This window comes from Prionailurus bengalensis, chromosome A2 (assembly GCF_016509475.1).
Source record: "Prionailurus bengalensis isolate Pbe53 chromosome A2, Fcat_Pben_1.1_paternal_pri, whole genome shotgun sequence".
NCBI lineage: Eukaryota > Metazoa > Chordata > Mammalia > Carnivora > Felidae > Prionailurus > Prionailurus bengalensis.
The window spans coordinates 120,829,580-120,851,000 of NC_057348.1; the positions used below are offsets into that span (position 1 = coordinate 120,829,580).

Genomic DNA, 21,421 nt, shown 5'->3' on the forward strand with positions numbered 1-21,421 from the left:
GGGGGGGGGGGGGGGGGGCTCAGTCGGTTAAGCATCCAGCTTTTGATCTCAGCTCAGGTCATGATCTCACGGTTCGTGAGACCGTGCCCTGCAGCGGGCTCGGCACTGACAGAGCTTGGGATTCTCTCTCTCCCTCTCTCTCTGCCCCTCCCCTGTTCGTATTGTCTCTCAAAATAAATAAATAACCTTAAAAAAAAAAACTAAACTAAATTAAACTAAAACACTCTACCTCTCAGAAAACAATCCTCATTCCGCACCCCCCCCCCCCCCCCCAGCCCCTGGCAGCCGCCAATTCTACTTCCTGGCTCTGTGAGTTAACTGCTCTTGGGACCTCATGTAAGTGGAATCATACGATATTTGCCTTTTTTTTTTTTTAACGTTTATTTATTTTTGAGACAGAGAGAGACAGAGCATGAATGGGGGAGGGGCAGAGAGAGAGGGAGACACTGAATTGGAAGCAGGCTCCAGGCTCTGAGCCATCAGCCCAGAGCCCGACGCAGGGCTCAAACTCACAGACCGTGAGATCGTGACCTGAGCCGAAGTCGGCCGCTCAACCGACTGAGCCACCCAGGCGCCCCAATATTCGCCTTTTTGACACTGGCTTGTTTCACTCAGAATAATCTCAATGGATACTCACATTGCTTCCACACCGTGGCCACTGGGCGTAATGTTGCTGCTGTGAACACGGGCAGAAGCGTACCTCAGACCTGGCTTTCAGTTCTTTGGGGCATATGCCCAGAAGCAGAATTGCTTGGTTATATGCTAATCCCATTTTTCCGATTCTTTGAGGAACTGCCATACTGCTTTCCACAGTGGTCGCACCATTTTTTACGGCCACCAGTACCATACAGGGTTCCGATGTCTGCGCATCCTCACCGACGCTTATTTTCTGCTTTTTGATGGTAGCCAACCCGACAGGTTGTGCTTTTGTGCTTATCTGCAGAGAGTGAAGTTACTCACCAAACGGTACACCGTGTTGGAAACACTGAGCTGACTGGGTTTGATGACGAGTCCGGTCAGAAAAACACATCCCCCTTCATACATGTTCTCTTTTGTGACCGATGCCCACATTTATTCATGAAACACAAGGACATTAATTTCAGTATTTTTTTTTTTTATTGTATGCTTGATGTATTTAGAGACAATTCCAAGGGCAAGCACTGGATAGGGAAGTTATCTGGTTTGTCGATATTTGTACAAAAGGCTGTTAAGACTACACGGTCGGTTCCCACTGCAGGAAACAGAAAGATTTTCTTTGTCAGTATTCCCTGCCAGTAGCATTTCCCAGCTCACACATGGAACTTCTCACAGCACGATTGCAAACACATACGTAATGCATTCCCATGAGAAATCTGCAGGTGACATCTCGGAATGTTGGGAGTCGGTCAGATACGGCACGTTTGGCACAAACCGTAGGAGGAGAGCTGGGGCTTGGGACCGTGCAGAATGAAACGCCACAGCCACAGGGAGGCACAGGGTGGTGCTGGGACAGCAGATGCACGTGACCTGCCACCCCACCCCCTCCGTACGGGAACGGCCAGCCAGGGGGGCTCCCCCCCTCCCTCCTTCCTCCGTGTGCTTCCTGCCTAAACCTGCGAGCTCAGCTGAAGACCTCCCCGACAAATGACTTGACTGTTCTTCAGTCAAGGATGCAGTTCTTTAGTCAAGGATGCAGTGAGTGGTTTCATAGCAGACACATTGGTCCCACCCGGCTTCCCTGCTGGGGCCGGCCAGAGCTGTGTGACACCTGTACCAGTGCGGGATGACATAAGTTAGGGAGCAAAGTAGTTTGCCTGGTTGGCAATTCTTTTTTTTTTTATACCTAGCAATTCACCCAATAGTGAAGGAACTTCACTGCTAGTATCTACTAGGCACACACCTGCTCTGTTAGCTTGTAAGGAAGACCGTCTAATAAGAACACTGTGTCTTATGTTATTGGGCACTAAAGAATCACCAGAATTTCAAGTATATGCTTATTCTACTGAAAGTTCCAAACCACCTCCAAGAAAGAAGAGTACTACTACCTCTGCTTCGCTAATTTACTTTTACTGGAGCCTCTGCTCCCTTAGAGGATGAGGGCTGTCTTCATCTACGGCAATGCCATCTACTAGACAAGACTAAGCGGCTTATGGTTGGTTACGGGGCATGGGACTGGGGGAGAAATGCCATCCTTTACGGCCATGTCTTCTTGCTGCACAAAGCACGCACACCTCCCCCGTCCAAGTCTTAATGGACACACGAATGGTTCTTTCAGGAAGCTATTTACACACTGACCTTTAACCATTGTTTTCTTAGTTCCTCTTGAATATTCATTTTCTCCATTTTGCCTTTAGAAAAGCAATCCCTGGTCAAGAATTCATCCATGTAATGATAAGCATTTTTCAAAAGCGGGGTCTGTTTGGAGAATTTAAAAAGAAACATACCTTCCCCCAACAGCCTGTTCAAAATCCAAGAGCGAATTTCAAGCAGTGGACGTAAGGAGAAAGAAGTCACTAGAAGGGAGTCCAGCCACATCAACAGATTCTCTACTCTCTTCTCGTCTTTCTCCACACCACCCAAATGCACAAAGAATTCACCCACGCTATTATTGGGGGTTTGACTGTACATAGACCCCCTCTGTGCCTGACAGAAGCGTCCCAGCCCCCGTTGAACTTCTTGCCCGGCCTAGCCATGGAGGGCTGCCATGGCCCATGGTGGCCCAAGACTGGGGCACCACAATTGTGATGTACACCATTAGCCCAGACAGTTCTCATTTAGGGTTGGCCCTTCTTTGAGACGCTGGACAAAGGTCAGCATCCCCTAAGAGAAGTAGCCATTGTATTTCCCACTTCATGGTGGTTAGGAAATCGCATAGACTGGCTGGCCCACAATAATGTTTGGCCCATAATAATGAAAGCAGACCCCTGTGTAATCTATTCTCACCAGACTTCTTTTGGTAAACCCGAAATCACCTTGGGTATCTCAGGCACGTCAGGTCCGATGAAATGTTTCTATAATAGGTAGAGGTGAAACCACCTGGTGAAATCTTAGGGTGGCTTAACACATCCCCTTGTTTTAAATAACCACCTAGCAGGTGGACTTGGGCGGGGTGAGGCACCGAAAACATCACCTCCAAACCTCTCCTCCCCCAACTTAGCACCTGTAGACAGATGCTCTGAGAACGGCTGCTCCATCTACCAGAAGACCCTGAGTTCGTCACCCGTGAAAGCCCTGATTGGGTCACGGCAGCTACGAGCCGCCACGAATGGCTGTGTTGACCCTGTCAGCTCTCAAACGTCCCTCCCATCTCCCACCGCTTGTCGTCTGTGATTTTACGTACAGAACTCACAAAACTGCTGGACCAAAAGCTCGTGGTGCCTTTATACCTACACCCTTGGAGGGGAGCTGGTAGAGAAACCAGCTGTGTCCCGATAAAACCCGTGACCCTGCATCTGTGTGTGAGACCCACGTCCCCTCCGGCCCTTATTGCCTGTCGTGCACCGCTGTCGGTGCAGAATCCCGAACCCAAGGTCACTTCGAAGATTACTGACACTCCCAGTATTTCCACTTGCAAATTCCTACCAGTGACGGAGCACGACGGGGCCCCAGCGGTGGGGGTGGGGCTGGAATAGTGGGGCTGCCCTTCTTCCAGGAGCTGCTGACCCGCATATACGTCCCTTCGTCATCTCTGCCCCCTGTCCATCTCCGGAGTGGGTGAGAGTTTCGCTAGCTGGAGGGGAGCCCCCCCCTACCCTTGCCCACCGCGGCTGCCTTCGCCGTGAGGGCAGCTACCAGGACACGGGGCACGAGGAATGAAGGGAGGGCCAGGGAGAGCCAGGTGCATCGTACATAGCCTTGCGGGACATAACAAGCCGGGCAGGAAGGCTGGGGGTTGGATCGCTACCCTGCGGCGACCTGCTTCTGCCTCCATCTGCCACCTCCTTGCCCTCTGTCTCCCCGATGCCCGGCCCATCTGGTCTTCCTCACATGCTCTTCTGTGCTCTGGTGGTAAGTCAAATACTTCGTGTGAACGCGACACTGGAAACAAATCAGTTTAATTAAAGTCTCCGCTGAGATAATGTAGTCGCTGCTCGGATTCCAGCTACTTTAACTAGCATCTGAACGGCCAACGGTCTCTCCTTTTCTCTCCCTCATTAGCTGGAGAGATACGCAGCTTTGGGGGCGGGGGGGGGGGGGGGGGAGAACCATGCCACAGGGCCATTTAATTAATCCCGGAGTAGATGGCCATAACCAGGCCCGAAATCGTTTCTACGCAAGGCCAAGGGGTGGGCGTGCTGCTGTGCGGCGAGAGCCTCGGGCCTTTGGGGAGAGCCACGTGGGGATGTGGGGAGGCCACGCGCGTGGCTGCCTCGGAATCTCCCAACACGGGCAGTGCTAGCTAACTCCGCTAACCAGCTCTCCCGTGCTCAGGAGCCGTCTGTGGGTCCACTGCGCACAAGCGCAGCAGACAGAGGACAGACCCCTTAGAACCACGAGAATCAGGATGAGCTGCGACTAGAGAGGAGCCCCCTTTGTTCCTTCCCATTGGTTGTGTCCTTCAGCAGACACATCTGCAGGCGTTCTGCACGACGGGCTTGCACTCGTGTGAAGGGGAGGCCGGGAAGCTTCCCCCTCAAGTCCACACACAAAAGCCCCGGGCCCTTCGGTACCCTGAAAGGAACCATTACTGAAAGAATGACTCAGACTTCAATAGATTTTGCTTTTCTGGCACACTCAGCCCTGTGGAGCCCCCTGTGAAGGCCTGACGAACGCTCGTCCTCCGTGAGAAGGCTAGTGTGTCCACGGTCACTGAAATACAACGATAGCAGCTGAAAATCCACAAGGAGCCACACAATCGAAAGACAGGCAAATGGATACACGTTACACTGCAAAGGGGGAGCTACGTTGTGGAAGAAGGGGACGTTGCTGGGATTGAGGGCAGAACACAAGAGTGTGACTTTCACACGTCTGACCTTTTTCGTTTTACTCAAACAGGAGAGTGGTTTGTTTTGCTGGTAATTTAGTAAGGTGGGAACGTTTAAATAAGAAGGGGAGAGGGAATGCTTACTTCACTTAAAGAACTTAATCTCAGTGTCAACACAGTCATAGAAAAGATCCCCCACTTCAGTGGGGTCCAGAGGGTCAGAGCTGGTCAGAATTTCTTCCATGGCTTCCAGGCCTTGCTTCTCTAGTTCCAGCATGGTCTTCCTCAGCTTGCGACCTTGCTCCTGAGGAAGGGCGGGAACAGCGAGAGTCACTACGATGGACAAGAAAGCCTCTCAGGGGCCTACCCACCCCATTCGATCTGTTTCCCCAGGGCTGCCGCAGGGATCATTCTAGAATGCCAGTGCGGTTATGGTACTGCTCTGCTTGGCATACCTACCTCCTCACTGCCTTTCGGATAAAATCCAGACTCTTGAGTGACATTCAGGAAAGGCCTTTTGTAACCTGAGTACGAGGCTCTTGCTTGCCTCACCTCCCGCCAGGCCCCCCAAAGTCTCCCTTTCTCTTTAGCCAAACTGAATTAATTGCATTCTTCCAACCCATGATACTCCACCGTGCCCTTCCTCGGCACTTGGTCAACACGCACCCATCTCCGGGCCTCTTTGAACCTTTCCTCTGGGCTCACTGTCCATGCCTTTACTTCTGCCGTGGTTGTTCTCTTCCTGTCCTGTAAGGGTCTGTCTCCTTGCCCGTGTCCCCCACTGGACCACGATCTCCTGGGAGTGAGAACTGGGCTCATCACCAGGCTTCAACGCCTGGGACACAGGAGGCACCCCCGTAAATGTTTGCTGAATGGACGATCAGTGAATAAACACGTGCCGCGTCCATCGCCCGACGTACTTTCTTCTGAGCCGCTGAGATTGCTTCTTCCACTCGCTCAGAGCGTGTGACAGTGAAAAGCTTCCATTTGCCCAGTTAGTCCCAGAATGGAGAAGCCGCCGTCAGCAGCCGTCCCCGACTTCCTAACACGGCCTTGACTCAAAGCAACGGCCATGTCTCAATGTCAGAGCCCACCCACCCTCGTCCGTCTCATCTCCGTGGCATTTTGTGCAGAAGGGCTCAAACACACGCCCCTCTCGACCTCCGCCTTCTAGTTGCCAGAGAGCCCCGAAACGACGCACCGAGTGGCATTTTCACTCCGGGCTTACTGTCATCCACCTGGAAGACAGGCACTGCTGGGAACCTCAATAGACAGCCCCAGACAAAAGTCAGTGCAGTGGAGCGGAAGCACTCATGGTTCCAAGGAAACATCCGGCAGGGAAGACAGAGATGAAAACACCAGGTGACTCTGACATGTCAAAATGGACATTTCTGGGGCGCCTGGGTGGCGCAGTCGGTTAAGCGTCCGACTCCAGCCAGGTCACGATCTCGCGGTCCGTGAGTTCGAGCCCTGCGTCGCGTCGGGCTCTGGGCTGACGGCTCGGAGCCTGGAGCCTGTTTCCGATTCTGTGTCTCCCTCTCTCTCTGCCCCTCCCCCGTTCATGCTCTGTCTCTCTCTGTCCCCAAAATAAATAAACGTTGAAAAAAAAAATGGACATTTCTGTGGCACGGAAGTGCAGAGCCTATGGATGGTGAGGCTGCCCTTCTCTGAGATGCTTTCTGAAATCCCTTGGGTTTACTGCTGATGTCGCCCTTCTTTCTATGCTTTTTATATAGTCCACCATGCCAAGCACAAGAAAAAAAGCTCACCCGGTCCACGCAAATGCAAACGCCAATTTCCCTACAAGGTGTCCCTTTCTTCAGGACAAACTAGACTCGTTGCAAGTTGGCAAATACATGCTTGGGAAGCAGATGGGCGTCTAACCGCCACGTTCCTTCCCCTCCTTCAGCAAAACAGAGTCTTGGATTTTATACGCAACCCGTCACTAGTGGCTGCTGTGGGCATATATTGGGTGTAGGTCTCGTTTGAATTGATGTCTTGTAACTTTATTTGCCAAAGCTTTGCGGGGAGGGGCGGGTGAGCTGCACCTTGGAGAATAACTTTTTTTTAAATCTAGGAATCTCGGGCGTCTGGGTGGCTCAGTCGGTTGAGCGTCCGACTCTTGATTTTGGCTCATGATCCCAGGGTCGTGGGATCAAGTCCTGTGGAGGGCTCCAAGCTGAGTGTGGAGCCTGCGTGAGGTTGTCTCTCTCTTTCTCCCTCTCCCCTGCTCGTGTACACACTCTCTCTCTCAGATAAAAATTGAATTCAATTTAAAAAACTAGGACTTTGAGAATCTTGTTTGAAAAACTCTTTTAAAATTATAGTAAAATACACATAACACAACGTTTGCCATTGCAGCCACTTTTAGGTGTACGAGGTCAGTGGCATAAGGACATTTACACTACTGTGCACCGCCCCTCCCCCCCGCCTACAGAACTTTTTTGAAGGATTACTTTTTTTTTTTTAAACAACACATGATTGCATCTTTAAGGTTTTGCCATCTCGTACCAACGTTTTACCCCCAGAAGTACACAAAGACTTTTAGACAGCAGAAAAGCAGTCACCCCCACCAGAACTGCACACATCTATTATTCCCAGGGAACATCCCCAAGGAAACAGTAAATGAAAGAGGGTTATTCCCAGCCCACGGAGTTCTAGGACAACATTAGACGTGGAGGCTTCATTTCGTTAGGTTTCAGGGGACTGGCCGGAAAAGTGAACAGCAGCCTTCTCGGAAGGCCTCGGGTCCCCGGGTTTCTGGAAGGAGGCGTACTGGCGAGGAGGGAAACGATGTGTGGGATTAACGCCTTCCTGCCTCCTCGAGCGCAGACCGCGCCCCCCTCCGCCAGCCCACCCATAGGCTCACCTGGTCGCTCTCGATGACAGCGCGTGCCCACTGGTGGGCCTTGTAGAGCTCGTGCCGGCGATCTGGCTTCTCCTGGAACCGAGGCTCCTTTTTGGCAGGGTCGTCGTCCCCAAAACAGGGAGATTGTGCTTTGGGGACAAGTTTCACATCATCCACAAAGATGAAGGGCTTGAATATGGACCTGGAGAGAAAGGAGAGGAGCTTCAGCCCAACTGAGCTTGAGGCGTGAGGACACCAGAGGCTGTCCTTTCGTTAGGCCAATGCTTCCTGAGCCAGCTCCCGGCGGCTGGTGGGTGGGGGCCGAGACAGACACAACTGCGTATTTTAGTAAATATTTTAGTAAAGCTGTCATTTGCCAGCTGCAAGTTCTTCTATGAGCAGCAAGGAGACATCAAAACAGACTTGCTTTGTTCCTGGAAGAACGTTTGGGAGGCCCCTTTCGGCTGTACAAAGTAAGGCGAACAGACACATGGCGTTTGGAGAAAAGGGTGCAACGGGCCATCCATCTAGACGGAAAGGCGTCTGCCTTTCTCTACCCTGGGGCAGCACCTGCAATAAGAATAGGAGAGAGGGGACTACAAACACACCCCCAGGTGTACGGGTCGGATCCGGGTTATTTTCTCCCCTCTACGCCGGTGCCCTGGCCACCATGCTTCGAGTGGGTTAGCAGTGAGCTGGGATATTGACTCCTTCAGCCCTGAGGTGGCGGGGCTCGAGGCGGCCAGGGAAGCCCTGCCAGTGTGCCACACAAACACGTTCAGGTGCGCCACGGTCTGAAAAGAACGGGGAACCGGGGGCCCTGGCTCCCCGAATTGTGTCCTTGGACCCGGGGCTTCGGCATCACCCTCAGGCCCCCGCCCCCATCCTGCTGAATCAGGATGTGCGTGTCAACAAGGTCCCCGGGGGATTGGCGATAGACCAAGTCTGAGGAGCAGGGCTACAGGGACAACAGGACGGGCTCTTCCCCCATCTGAAGCGCCCCCCCCCCCCCACCGCCCCACGCCCGCTCTCTGGAGGTAGAATGTTCTATGAAACTTCTCGTAAGCCAACATGGTATAGAGCAAAGAAGCAGTTACCATTTCATAAGAGCGAGAAGCCTCTTGGGATTTCTTTCGGTTAGTGAAAACAGGTACTGTACTAACGCACGTCTTTCGTAAAAGGGGCGTGGCAGAAAAAGAACTTGCGGATAGCGGGGGAGATCTGTCATGAGACGTAACCTCTTAGGTTAGTTCCCTGAGGAGGTCACGGGAAAGAGGGCTCAAGAGAGTCAAGACACCGAACTCACTCTGCAAGACCGGGCTCAGGCTAAGTTGATTTGATTATTACAAGCAGCGAGACCTTCATACTCCAAGCTGGGGAAGTGGGGTGGGCCTGGTTAAGGATGGGCGCCAGGTACCCTGTTCATGGACCCTCCCTCCCCAGGACATGGGGGGGGGGGCTGCCTTTCATAGAGGGACCACGAAGTGCCACCTCCTACAGCCTCTTGAACATCCATGGGTCGTTGGCCCTTCTACTGAATGCTCAATACAATGCTGCATTATCCAATTAGTCATTCAGTTTGATTCTGCAAAAGGGCTGCAGGGTGAGGGGTCCCAGGAAAAGGGTAACAGACGGGGAAGGGTGGGGAAGCGGGAGGAAAACAGGGGGGAGCAAAGAGTCCGGCACAGACATGGCTTCTGGGGCCTTCTGGTCTCTTACAACACAGCGGCCTCACAGGAGGCAAGCATCCCATCCTTCAGGACCCGACAGCACAAGGGGTTCCTGAAAAGTCGGTGCCCATCGTGCCGCCTGCCAGCAGACGTTAATCTGCAGCCTCCTGGCCCGGCGCAGAGACCCTTCTGTGGGACCCTGGCTCTGAGGCTCCTGCTGTGCAGCCCCAAGCCCGCACAGTTCACGTCCTCTGGGCCGCAGGGTCTGTGCCGTGGCCAGAAAGGGTCAGAGTCGTGACCTCTGCAGGCTTACGCTGGGCAATGAGGTGGCCAGGCTCAGTCACTGGGAGGGCGTTACTTTACATCTCAGGACCATTCTGACACGGTGGCCCCGTGGGCGAGAACCACGGTTCTGGGGGGCCAGGAGGGGCACAGTCTGGTATCACTCGTCGGGCTGAGCACGGATCCCAGATCTGCCTGACTCAGGGCACTGGGCTGGGCCTCAGAATGAGGGTATGCGACCCCTCTCTACTCTGACCAGCTGTGGGGACACTCGTGCTCCCTGTCTCTGACTGGGACTAAAATGATCTCGAAGTTCCCTTCCAGGTTCCAAACCTACAAATTTCTATTTGTATGTCATGCAGTTCATGAACCTGTGACTCTGACTTCAAGACGTTCATGCTGGGGCGCTTGGGTGGCTCAGTCGGTTGAGCGTCTGACTTTGGCTCAGGTCACGATCTTACGGTTCGTGAGTTCGAGCCCCGCATTGGGCTCGTTGCTGTCAACACAGAGCCTGCTTCAGATCCTCTGTCCATTTCTCTCTCTCTCTGCCCCTCCCCTGCGCTCTCTCTCTCTCTCTCTCTCTCTCTCTCTCTCGGATCCTCTGTCCACCTCTCTCTCTCTCTGGCCCTCCCCTGCGCTCTCTCTCTCTCTCAAAAATAAACATTAAAAACAAGAAGTTCATGCTAAGCACAGTCATGGTCTTTTGCATCCAATACATAGGATAACAGGGTAGTAAAAATCAGAACATTCCAGTTGATGGAATTGCCAACCCACTCCACCTCAATAAAGGTGCCCAGTGGCTTTTCTAAAGCAAGAAAGTACCGTATGTTTACTAGTTATCCCATCTATCAGTTTTCTTTCTCAAAATAAATAATAAATACGATGGGATTCTCATAATAGTCTAATGCAGCCAAAGCTCTCCAAGGATTTTTCCCCCAAAGTCTGTAAGGAAGTCAGCACCCTCAACTGCTACAAACATGAAGCATAGATTTGTCAAGTGGTTAAAGGGAGAGTTTTTGAGACTGAATAAATAAAAACTACTGTTGATAACGAATTGCAATAACACTAATAATTATTTAAACCTGAATGTGGGAATTATAATTCAGGGTTTATTGGTGCCTATGTATCCAAAAAAAGCAGAATGTGGGTAACTCAGTGGTTCCCAAACCTTGTGATTTCTCGCCAAGCCTTATAAAAAATCACACGAACAATACAAATAGGTGAGGAGAATTTCTGACATTTTCCCACACTTAAAGTTCAGATCGAGGGGGGTGCCTGGGTGGCTCAGGGGGTTAAGCGTGCAACTTCGTTCCAGGTCATGTTTTACAGTTCGTGAGTTTGAGCCCTGCATCGGGCTCTGTACTGGTGGTTCGGCGCTTGCTTGAGATTCTTTCTCTCTCCGTCTCTCTCTCTCTTCCCCTTCTCTATTTACTCTCTCTCTCTCTCAAAAATAAATAAACTTTTTTTTTTTTAAGCCCAGATGGTAGCTTCTTAAATGCCACTTCATCAAATGTATGCTAAGTAACGACCCGGACATTAAATGACTTGACCAAGGTCACATATCCAGCCAGCGGCAAAGCTGAAACTGTCATCTGAGTCACAAGGCACACCCCTCCCAGGCCACCGGGACAGGACAGGGCACACTTTGTCACACTTGTGGAACCCTCCCAGAGTGTCCCAGGGATGGCCCTGATGTGAGGCATACCTGAGAGGGCTCCAGAAAGCCGGTTCAAAGAAGCCTCCTAACCCAGAATTCACCCTGGGTCACTCGGCCCCTGCATTGTGTGCCGTGACACGAACACAGGATAACAGGCCCAAAAGGGGAAAGTGCTTCCAGCGGCAAAGCGTCTCCCATCAGCTGGTTAATGAGGAGGTTTAAGGCCGGCTGAGTGACTCTACAGAGACAATCCACCGTCAGGAGGGACAATTAAACAAAGGAAGCCATGAGCAACATAAAGGAAACCATATGACCACGACCCTCAGCTCTCCCTGAGACAAATCTAAGGCACAGTCTGATGACAGGGACCAGAGCGTGGTCTCCCACGCTCTGTCTCGGAAGTCTGCAGAATCTTAGCCTTCGAGCCCAGAGACCAGCTCCCTGGGAGGCGTCCTGGCCTCATCTGTCCCTTTTGTCTTCCAGAATTTTGTGACGCACGCGCCGACCCAGGGTAAAAAATGTTTCCCTGTCATTTGTTTTCTCATTTGGCAAGAAAGCATAATTACCATGGAAACCCCTGACGTTTTATAGCGTGTCATAACTTTCAAAGCGCTTGCATTCAGTTCTCCTAGCACCCCTATTTTTCTATTCATTCACTTTTCTATTCTATCCATTCAACACGCAAATACGTGTTGAGTAATGATTGAGTACCCGTTACCACTCTAGGTACTAGGGATACAGCAATGAACAAGGCAGGGAAAACATTTCCATCCCATTTTACAGATGAGAAGACTGAGGCTCACGGCAGCTAAGTGTTGGGTCCAAAGGCATATTCCTAGTAAGTGGCAGATGGAGAACTAAATTCAGGTCTTCTAAACTGAGGTCAGTTTTCCGCCCACGACCTCACACCATTATATTAACCTTCTGTTGGTTCTTCATACACACTGTGCAGAAAAATAAAAGCCTTTTGGTGCTTTGGGATTTTATCATCAGTGGCCAGCCGGCACTTCTGACCTCAAATATGGCTCTATCCTTAGGAAGGTGCAGAAACTCCCCAAGCCACTCAGCCAGGCTTATCCCGTGCCCTGGAGTCCCCCAGATCCACTGAGGGGAGTTTGGCACAGAGCGGGGCAGCAAAAGGCTCCTGCGTGGGTGAATCTGCTAAACGTTCAACCAGGCTCAAAATAACCCACAATAACCAGTTTTCTCTCAATTGCAGGTGTCTCTTGAATGGGTCGCTCCAGCTTTACTGTCGGTCACTTTAATCACACGATCTCAGCCGCATCTGGCTGAGGGCAGGACCTATCAGCGAAGGGCCTTTCTATTTTAAAGGGAAAGAGAACTCGTACATTTGGGGCATGGGATGAGCTTCGGGCTGGATCCAGATGCTCTGGAAGGTTGTGAGGTCAAAGGGCAGGAGAGAGGAGGAATCTGGTGCTGTACGCATTCAGAGTGAAATTGACGGGGGTGCTATTTCACACGGGGCCCTCACCTCTGGGTACGTCTCTGCTGGTTGTTCCCTGAACAGCACCAGGGATCGTATTTACCTATGCGGCCACGTCTAACGTTTGTCAAGTGTTATCTCCACCAACAGACAGGCCGCTCGTCACTACATTTGAATTAACCAGATGAGAAAGTCTCAGTTGACTCAGCTTCGCCTCTCAAACTTAGCACACTGGGAGAAGAGAAGCAAACACACACACACACACACACACACACACACACACACCAGGTCCCCTGCAACTCCCCAGCTATTGGCCGCTAGTTAAATTAGGCCCAACGTCCCTTTTCCTAGAATTTCTTCCCTATTTTCGGTTTCCTGGGCCGAAGTCCACAGCCTCATACGATGAGAGAAATGGGTTGGGACACAGCCTTCTAATATTTAAAATGGAAAAGTTTTTTAATTTTTTCCCCCTCTTGGTTTCTCCATCCTGTACCCCGAGTGGGCTTTCTGTGGGCTTTCTCAGATGTGGGGGCCTCTTGGCGATGTGCCGGTTTGGCAACCGTATCTGAAAAAGTAAGCCCCGATCCATGGCGTCTGCCGGCTTCTGTGGTGTGAATGTGCCCACTGTGACCCGTGTCACGTTACCAGTGTGACGTCACTGAACACAGGGTTGGGAAGAGACGCACCTGCTCGGCTCTCACGGGCTCCAGGACCCCGAACTTCACAGTCTCAATGTGCTAAGGTCCCTCTCTCCCCTTTCCCTCTCCAATTCTTCACATCAGTGAGGCTTTGGCAAGTGCCAGCTTCCACGAAGGAAATGGCTTCCAAAGGTCAGAACCAGAGCACTGAAGTCAGTCGCTGTCACCACGTGGATAACTGAGGCACCAGCTGACTCAACGGAATATTAATGGGACAGAATCTGCCTCCTCAATAAAATTAATTAAAGGTCTTTTGCATCTCCCTCTTTAGCTCTCAAACTCTGACTTTTGCACCTCCATCCAGCCCTCAAACTTGCACAGAACCCGGTCCATCCTGGAAGGGGCGGAGAAAGAGGAAAAGAGAGCGCGAGAACAAGTTATTTCCAGAGAAGGATCTGTAATGAGTCCACCGAGCAAAGGGCAGAGACGTGTCAAAGCAGACAGAGCGACAGTCAGATGGTGTCCTTTGGTTCCGAACATTAATTGGGAGGGATAAAGAACACAGTCCCGCTCTTAAATCATAATCTTTCGCGAGCCCCCTGCTTTGAAATGATTTCCTGAAAACATCTCTCTACTGTTTCCAGCGTCAGCAGAAGCCAGCTAAAATTTCCCCCATTTACTACCTAAAAACCCAAGAGGAGGTAATTATGCTTCCTGCTGACAAAATAGAAAATGTTAAACATGCCCAATTACAGAGAAACACTGAAATGGTGAATAGGAGAAAAGCTTCTGTGACAGTTCGAACAGTCACAGTAGGAAACGCAGCTCCCTTAGCCCTGAAAGATAAAAAATGAATGCCCTAATCTTCTTTAAGGTCTTTTCAATTAATTTAACCATGAATAACTTTCTTTTAAAATTACTTGAAATCTTCCAGATTAAATATAAGCAGGCTATTTCCCAGCCCATTTTTAGAACCGTACTGGGCCATGCACTTCAGTCTAGGAAATGGCATTCCTTTGTGTTAGTGTTCTGGCCTCACACAGCCCTGTCTTCTAAGCACAGCGGGGGCCGCTGCCTGAGACGTGAGGAGCAAGGCAGGTACTTCAGGCCTTCCTCAGCTCAACCCACTCCTTCAAAGGCTCCTGCCCGCTAAAGAACACGGCAGGGCATTCTAGTCACTCTACAGAAGGGCTCTAAGTGCCCACGTGTACCCCTGTGGTGCGGCACAGAGCGCTCCCAAGAGGCAGCTGAGCCACCAGCGTTCGGGGCAAGCTAAGTCGGAGTCCATGAAGGGAGGTCCAGACAACAGGGAGAGGAAGGACGCGCCCCAGAGCTGGTGGACGGACAAGAGGGCGGGAGCAGGGCCATCCATGAGACCAAGCATCCAGAGCTTCGAGATAAGGTCAAAAGGAAGCAGCCGGGGTCAACCAGGAGCGCACCCCGGGAGGTCGACTGGAATACCATGGAGAGGAGGTTCACTGTGGGAGGCCATGAGAGGGTGGCCAGGCTTGTTTACTGGAGGAGTGGGGGGTGGGGGTGGCGGGGAGAGGAGAGATGGAAACATAATCTACAACAGGGTACCGTTTCATGGCTCTCTGCATGTGTCCATGCTGTCTCTCTACCCAAAATGTCATTCCTGCTTTTCATTCCTAACAAACTCTTCCTCTTCCCACAATGCCCGGCGCTCAAGAGATCCTTCCTCAGTGAAGCGTGCTCCTTCATCATCTCCTCCAAGCCACCTGTTACCTTGCATACACTTCATCCCCAATACCCAATAAGCATGATATCTGGTATACAGTAGGTGCTTCATACATGCTTGTTGAATGAATACGTGAGTGGACGAAAAACTAGGAATAGCTTATACTGAATTTAATAGTCAGGTCCCGCTAAAAGGATCTACTGATATTGGCAGTAGTTTAAAAGTTAAGTCCGACAGGTCAAGAGAGGTACTCGGCTTTTCCTGAGTCATCTAAGAAACCATCCCTAGCTAGACACCATCATTGTCTTCTATTCCTGAAACAGTAAGAGGAGAATAAATATGTTTAGCTGAAAAGGGAATGAAATTGAACAGCTGCAGATTTCCTGATAGCAGTCAAAGATCTGACACCCGATATACAAACAATGATGAGTGTTTTCAGCCAAGAGAACCCCTAAAAAATACCACCGAAACTATCAGAATAGGGCATCTTCATGGTTTTCCAGGCTGAGGGTCAGTCTTAACCTGACACATTCGTAAGCCCACCTTAAAGATTCTGATACAACAGGTTTGGGTCAAGGCACCTGTATTTTTCAAAAACTCCCCCAAGTGCTTCTGATAATGAACTGAATTAGAAACCACTGGAAAGCTGTGTCTAAGCCACTGAGGCCATGACTTGCAGCGTATATGACCGAACGTTACCAGGGAGTGGGGCTGCTGTCTGCCTGGCAAATCAGAGATAGTCTTAATAAAAGAAAAGTTAAGCCTACTGTCTATTTACTTGGATTATCTCATTTAATCCTCCCAACAAGCATACGAAGTAGGAGCTGACATTATCCCCAGGACCCCCGGTCTGTACAGCATACTGAAGCTTACAGAGGTTAAGTAACTTACCAGCCACTCAGTGAGAGAGATGGAACTCAAAATCCTGACAGGTGATTCTAGAGGCTGTGTTCTTAAACACTGGGCAGTACAATGCCTTTGCTGAACGTAGGCAGAAAGCAACTCCCTAAAACACAATGTCTTACAAAGTGGTCAGTGCCCGGAGGTGCCTGGTGGCTCAGTCGGTTAAGCGTCCGACTTTGGCTCAGGTCATGACCTCGCAGTTCATGAGTTCGAGCCCCGCGTCGGGCTCTGTGCTGACAGCTCGGAGCCTGGAGCCTGCTTTGGATTCTGTGTCTCCCTCTCTCTCTGCCCCTCCCCTGCTCATGCTCTGTCTCTCTCTGTCTCAGAAATAAATAAAACATTAAAAGAAAGAAAGAAAGAAAGAAAGAAAGAAAGGAAGAAAGTGGTCAGTGCCCTTGACGTTGCCTCAATCTGCATTGCCTCTGGGCTATTTTGTCCTCTAACTTACAGGAACTGATTGTTTTGATCAATCTTGGGCATTCCTGCATCTGTCTCACTGTGTGTTATGTATGTTTGCATCCCTCATGCATGTTTGCACAACGCCTGGCCCATGATATCAACTCAATAAATATCGGTTGAATTTAAACCAATTTGATTTCACGGATGTCATAAAAATGATATGACTCCAGCCAAGAACTCCCCTTTGTCAAAGCTCTTTGTGCTGCATTGGCCACGTTGGGGTCAACTGAAAAATGCGACTCGGCTATAGAAAAGAGAGGTACAGGGACGCAGCGCGGGCGCATTGGATGAGCTTTCGAGGAGCACATACTTCCTGCCAGCACGACTGTGTCTCAAACAAACCTGGAAGGATCTGGGGTCCCAGTGAAGTAGTGAATGCACGGTGAGCTTCTATTCTGAGGCAGAACAGACACTACACTGGCTGTGGTGAGGAAGGACTCGGAATCTATACAGACTCCACTGGCTTTGTCCCGTAAGATGTCAATCATAGTCTGCACAGTGATGCTTTCTGTAAAGAAAAAAAAAAAAGAGAAAAAGAGAGAGAGAGAAGCTTTAATAGCGGCAAGTTGTTAACCAAAATCCATTTTTTCCTTTTCTTCTTAGTTACAGTACCCTGGACTATAACTGCCCAGCTACAGACTATATTTCCCAGCTTCCCTTGTGGCTCGGGCGGGGTCACATGATAAATCCTGACCAGTGGGAGAAGAAATGCTACGTGCAACTTCCTCGTCACCTCCATACAAGGGACGGTTCGCCCTTCACTTTGTTTGCCCCTCTTTCTGCTGCCCAGGACATGCCCGCAAGTCGGACCACAGGTGGAAGTCAAACGTCGCGTGTGGCTGTCCTCTGGTGCCGGGTAACCCACCAGCCCTGGACTGGCCATATACATCTAGACCATAACACGGGAGAAAAATAAGCTTCCATTTTCTTGAAGCCATATTATTTTGGAGTCTCTTTGTGCTAAGTAGCACTTAGCAATTTCTCAACTAGTACAGTATGCAACAGAACGATATCCATAGGAAAGTATGTGCGATCTATGCACAATCCACTAAGCAAGTTCTCTCATACACACTTGCTGGCTACAGTCAGCACTGTATGTGGAGAATGACCTCTCTGCAGTGGGAAAGAGACACAGAAACATGCAGAACATTCACAGCCATTTTGAGTACCGGCTCTGACTTTAGATAAATGCGTAAACAACTCCTTGGCTACAAAGGACCCCGGTTTTACGTTTTCTCCCTCTGATCATGATTCGTTAAAACACTATTCTTTCCGTCTATGTTCACAGAGATGGAATCAAAGCGTCACACAAAGAAGAGGTGCCTTAAACTTCACTAACACAACTCACGTTCTCTTTGTACATTTCCAATTGTAATATGCCATACCTAAAAGGATTAATAAAGCCTTGATTTCTTCAACTACCCGGTGTTAAACATTTTTCATTGTCTTACGAATGAGTTTATTGATTTAAATCAGGACCCAGTTGGTTGATAACAGCTGAAATCTTTTTTAATCTCTGCCTCTCACTTTATCCCCTTGCATTTTTTTTAAATTTTTTTTTTTTAATGTTTTATTTATTTCTGAGACAGAGAGAGACAGAGCATGAGCAGGGGAGGGGCAGAGAGAGAGAGACACACACAGAATCCGAAACAGGCTCCAGGCTCTGAGCTGTCAGCACAGAGCCCGACGCGGGGCTTGAACTCACAGACCACGAGATCATGACCTGAGCCGAAGTCAGAAGCTCAACCGACTGAGCCACCCAGGAGCCCCTATCCCCTTGCATTTTATTTGTGGGGCCATTTCTCCTATAGAGTTTCCCACAGTCTGCACTTTGCAGACAGCAGCCCCTGGTGTTACTTAGTATGTCCTCCCATCCTCTGCATTTCCTGTAAACCCGTAGCTAGGTCCAGAGGCTTCATCAGATTTAGATTTGATGTTCTGGCAAGACTGCTTCATACATGGTATTATATACTTTTATCAAGCTGGGTTTGTTTTTTTGTTAACTTTTGGAGTTTTTTTTTTTTGAAGTTCCCATTTTATTTTATTTTTTAACGTTTATTTATTTTTGAGACAGAGAGAGACAGAGCATGAATGGGGGAGGGGCAGAGAGAGAGGGAGACACAGAATCGGAAGCAGGCTCCAGGCTCTGAGCCATCAGCCCAGAGCCCGACGTGGGGCTCGAACTCATGGACCTCAAGATCATGACCTGAGCTGAAGTCGGACGCTTAACCGACTGAGCCACCCAGGCGCCCCATGAAGTTCCCATTTTAAAATGGATCACTGTCCTACCTTCCTACCCTTAATACATTAAGTTCTACAGCCAAAGTTGTGACGTGTTCTTCTACGTTAAGCATCGGCAAACTTTTTCTTAAAGAACCAGACAGTAAATATTTCAGGCTTATGGGCCCCACCACCTTGCTGTAACCTACCTGTCGCAACTCTGCAACTGTGCCAATATGGCATGGAAGCAGTCATAACCAGCACCTAGATAAATGCGCACGGCTGTGTTCCAGTAAAATTTTATTTGCAAAATAGGGGATTGCCAGCAGGTCCCAGTCTGTTGACCCCTGTTCTAAATGATCACAGGTCTAACTTACAAAACGCATGTGTCACTGGCAACTATAAAATGTGGCCTCAGTGGTTTACTTGGAAGGGTTTCCGCTCGGGCACAGAAGTAATAAGCTATCCAGTCACCACGTTTGCCTCAACATGGATTCTGATTAAGTCAACAGCTAGGTGCGAGATAGAGGGTTCGGGAAGAGAATTCAGAACAACAGTTCCAAGTCAACAAATGTTCACGGAGCAAAAGACTATAATGGACACCACGAGGGGATCCCAGTATGAGTGAAAGATAGCGTCCTGCCCTCCAGGCTCAGCAGGCCACTGAGAAAGGAAAATACAGGAAGACAAGGCAATGAGTGAAATACACAAACGCTGAGGTAGAAGGAAGGGCTACAGTAAGTTGTCACGAAGACAAGTACAATGACTTGAATCAGAAGGAGGAAAAACCTCGTGGATGAGGAAGCGTCCTGTAACAATAGATATACATCATCCTGCCTGCACATCAGGGACATCAACACAAGTTCGTCTCTATGTACAAGGTCCGTTCTCATTTCCACCTCCTTGCTCACCCCCCGAAGTTCAGACAAGTTCTCTGAAACACAGCTGCAAGACAACAGGTATGAGAGGGAGAATCATAAGGGATATACTAACTCACCTTCTTTCTTTTCTAAGCTGTCTTTGCCTGCACAGCAGTCTAGGTGGTCATCAGCTGGAGAAAAAACTTCGGAAAAATTGAACTCGTCCTCTCCCGTCCACCAGCCTTGACTCTGAGCATAACTCCTGAGCTCAGGATGCTGCGCGTCTATCTTAGTGGTGAGCGAAAGCTGATTGCAAATACACTTCACTCCCTCTGTAGAGAGTGCAAAGTCCGGTTAGCTGGAAAGATACTTAGAAGGACTTAATCAAGAAATGGAAATTTACAGCGAATCCCTTCTCTGCAATTTGACTTTAGAGAGAGGAAATGACTATTTTCGAAGAGAGAAACACAATCCTTGGTCCTCTCGTAAGAAGACCTCCCAGAAGGTTTGACCAGTCCTGACCGGGCACTACCACATTTTAAAGGAGCAATGGTCGCTGGATCTAAAGCTCACACTCAGAAGGAAACCTGTGCAGCTCTCATTAGGGCTAAATAAACCCCAGGCATCTATTAACCATAGGAAAAATGAAAGGTTTCTTGAAAGAGACATGACGCGACTTACAAGACTTATGAGCATCACAACTATAGCCCTGCTTCTTCCCCAATTTAGGCTTCCTCCACTTGAAGGAACACTTTACGCCTCCACCCTCTGCCCAAGTAACATCACTTTTGGAAAATACAAAGATGGCACCTCTTCATTCAACTTTTTTTTTTTTTCAGGTCCCAACATTTAGAAAAACACAGCGGCACTGATAATGAATTGTTTTAAAAGAATGGAATGTACCTGCGAATATACGTCTCTGAGGATATCAGTATGAGTGTGTGTGTGTGTGTGTGTGTGTGTGTACATGCGTGTACGTGTATATGAGTGCAGAAATTCTATGGGAATTTTTTTCTCATAAAAATATAAGTGCAGCTAAAAGAGTCTAGAGTCGGGAGCGCATGAATGCTGAGTGCACTCCAGCTTGATGAAACTCCCCTATCGGCTGGCAGGCTTCCTGTGGCTTCTTCCAAAGCCTCAGCTGCAAATACACTGAGGATGACTTCATTCTTCAAGATGCTGTCTAGAACACTAAGAAGTTATAAGTTGTAGCTCAAAAGAGGCCATCCGTACTTGCTGCTTCCAGAGAGCGTGCTGATCTTTTAAAAATTCTTGGGAGAATGAAGTAGAGAGAGAGATCAAACCACAAGCTGCAAGCCGTTACTGCCTAAAAACCAGTTTCTAGAGACAAGGTCAGTGCTGGACAGGGTTCTTCCAGTATGTTCTGCTCCACTGATTTGTTCTTCCAAAATAAGTATTCCTAGCTGATGGGCATTGGCCTTCTGCCGCTCATCTTTTCAGAGGACAACACAAGAATAAAACTACTTAAAAAAATTAAAAATAAAAAGGAGCTTTGGCCTAAAAAGGGGCTTTTGGCATTCTTCATGCTAAGCTATCCACAAAAATCCTGTGAGCAATGCCACAGATATTATTTTCCTAAAGGGCTGATTTATAATGTATGTTTGCTTTCGGGGCGCCCAGGTGGCTCAGTAGGTTAAGCGTCTGACTCTTGATTTCGGCCCAGGTCATGATCTCACGCTTCATGATCAAGCTCTGAGTCAGGCTCTGTGCTGACTGTGCAGAGCCCGCTTGGGATTCTCTCTCTCCCTCTCTCCACTCCCCCCCCCCGCCCGCCCCCCCCCCCACCCCCGCAACTCGCTGTCTCTCTCTCTCTTTCT

The 21,421-nt window shown here is 49.6% G+C and overlaps 1 protein-coding gene across 2 annotated transcripts in view; it reads right to left on the bottom strand.

Annotated features, from left to right (window-relative positions):
* Positions 1 to 1,093: 1,093 nt before the first annotated feature.
* SCRN1 (secernin 1) overlaps positions 1,094 to 21,421 on the bottom strand; it is a 65,391-nt gene continuing 45,063 nt past the window's right edge. For both annotated transcript variants that reach the window (XM_043589176.1, XM_043589178.1), the window contains 4 exons: positions 19,721 to 19,915; positions 16,846 to 17,011; positions 7,773 to 7,953; positions 1,094 to 5,207 (listed from right to left, as the gene is read on the bottom strand). In XM_043589176.1, coding sequence (XP_043445111.1) covers positions 5,049 to 5,207; positions 7,773 to 7,953; positions 16,846 to 17,011; positions 19,721 to 19,915 — 701 coding nt within the window. In that variant the 3' untranslated portion in view covers positions 1,094 to 5,048. The remainder of the gene's footprint in view (positions 5,208 to 7,772; positions 7,954 to 16,845; positions 17,012 to 19,720; positions 19,916 to 21,421) is intronic.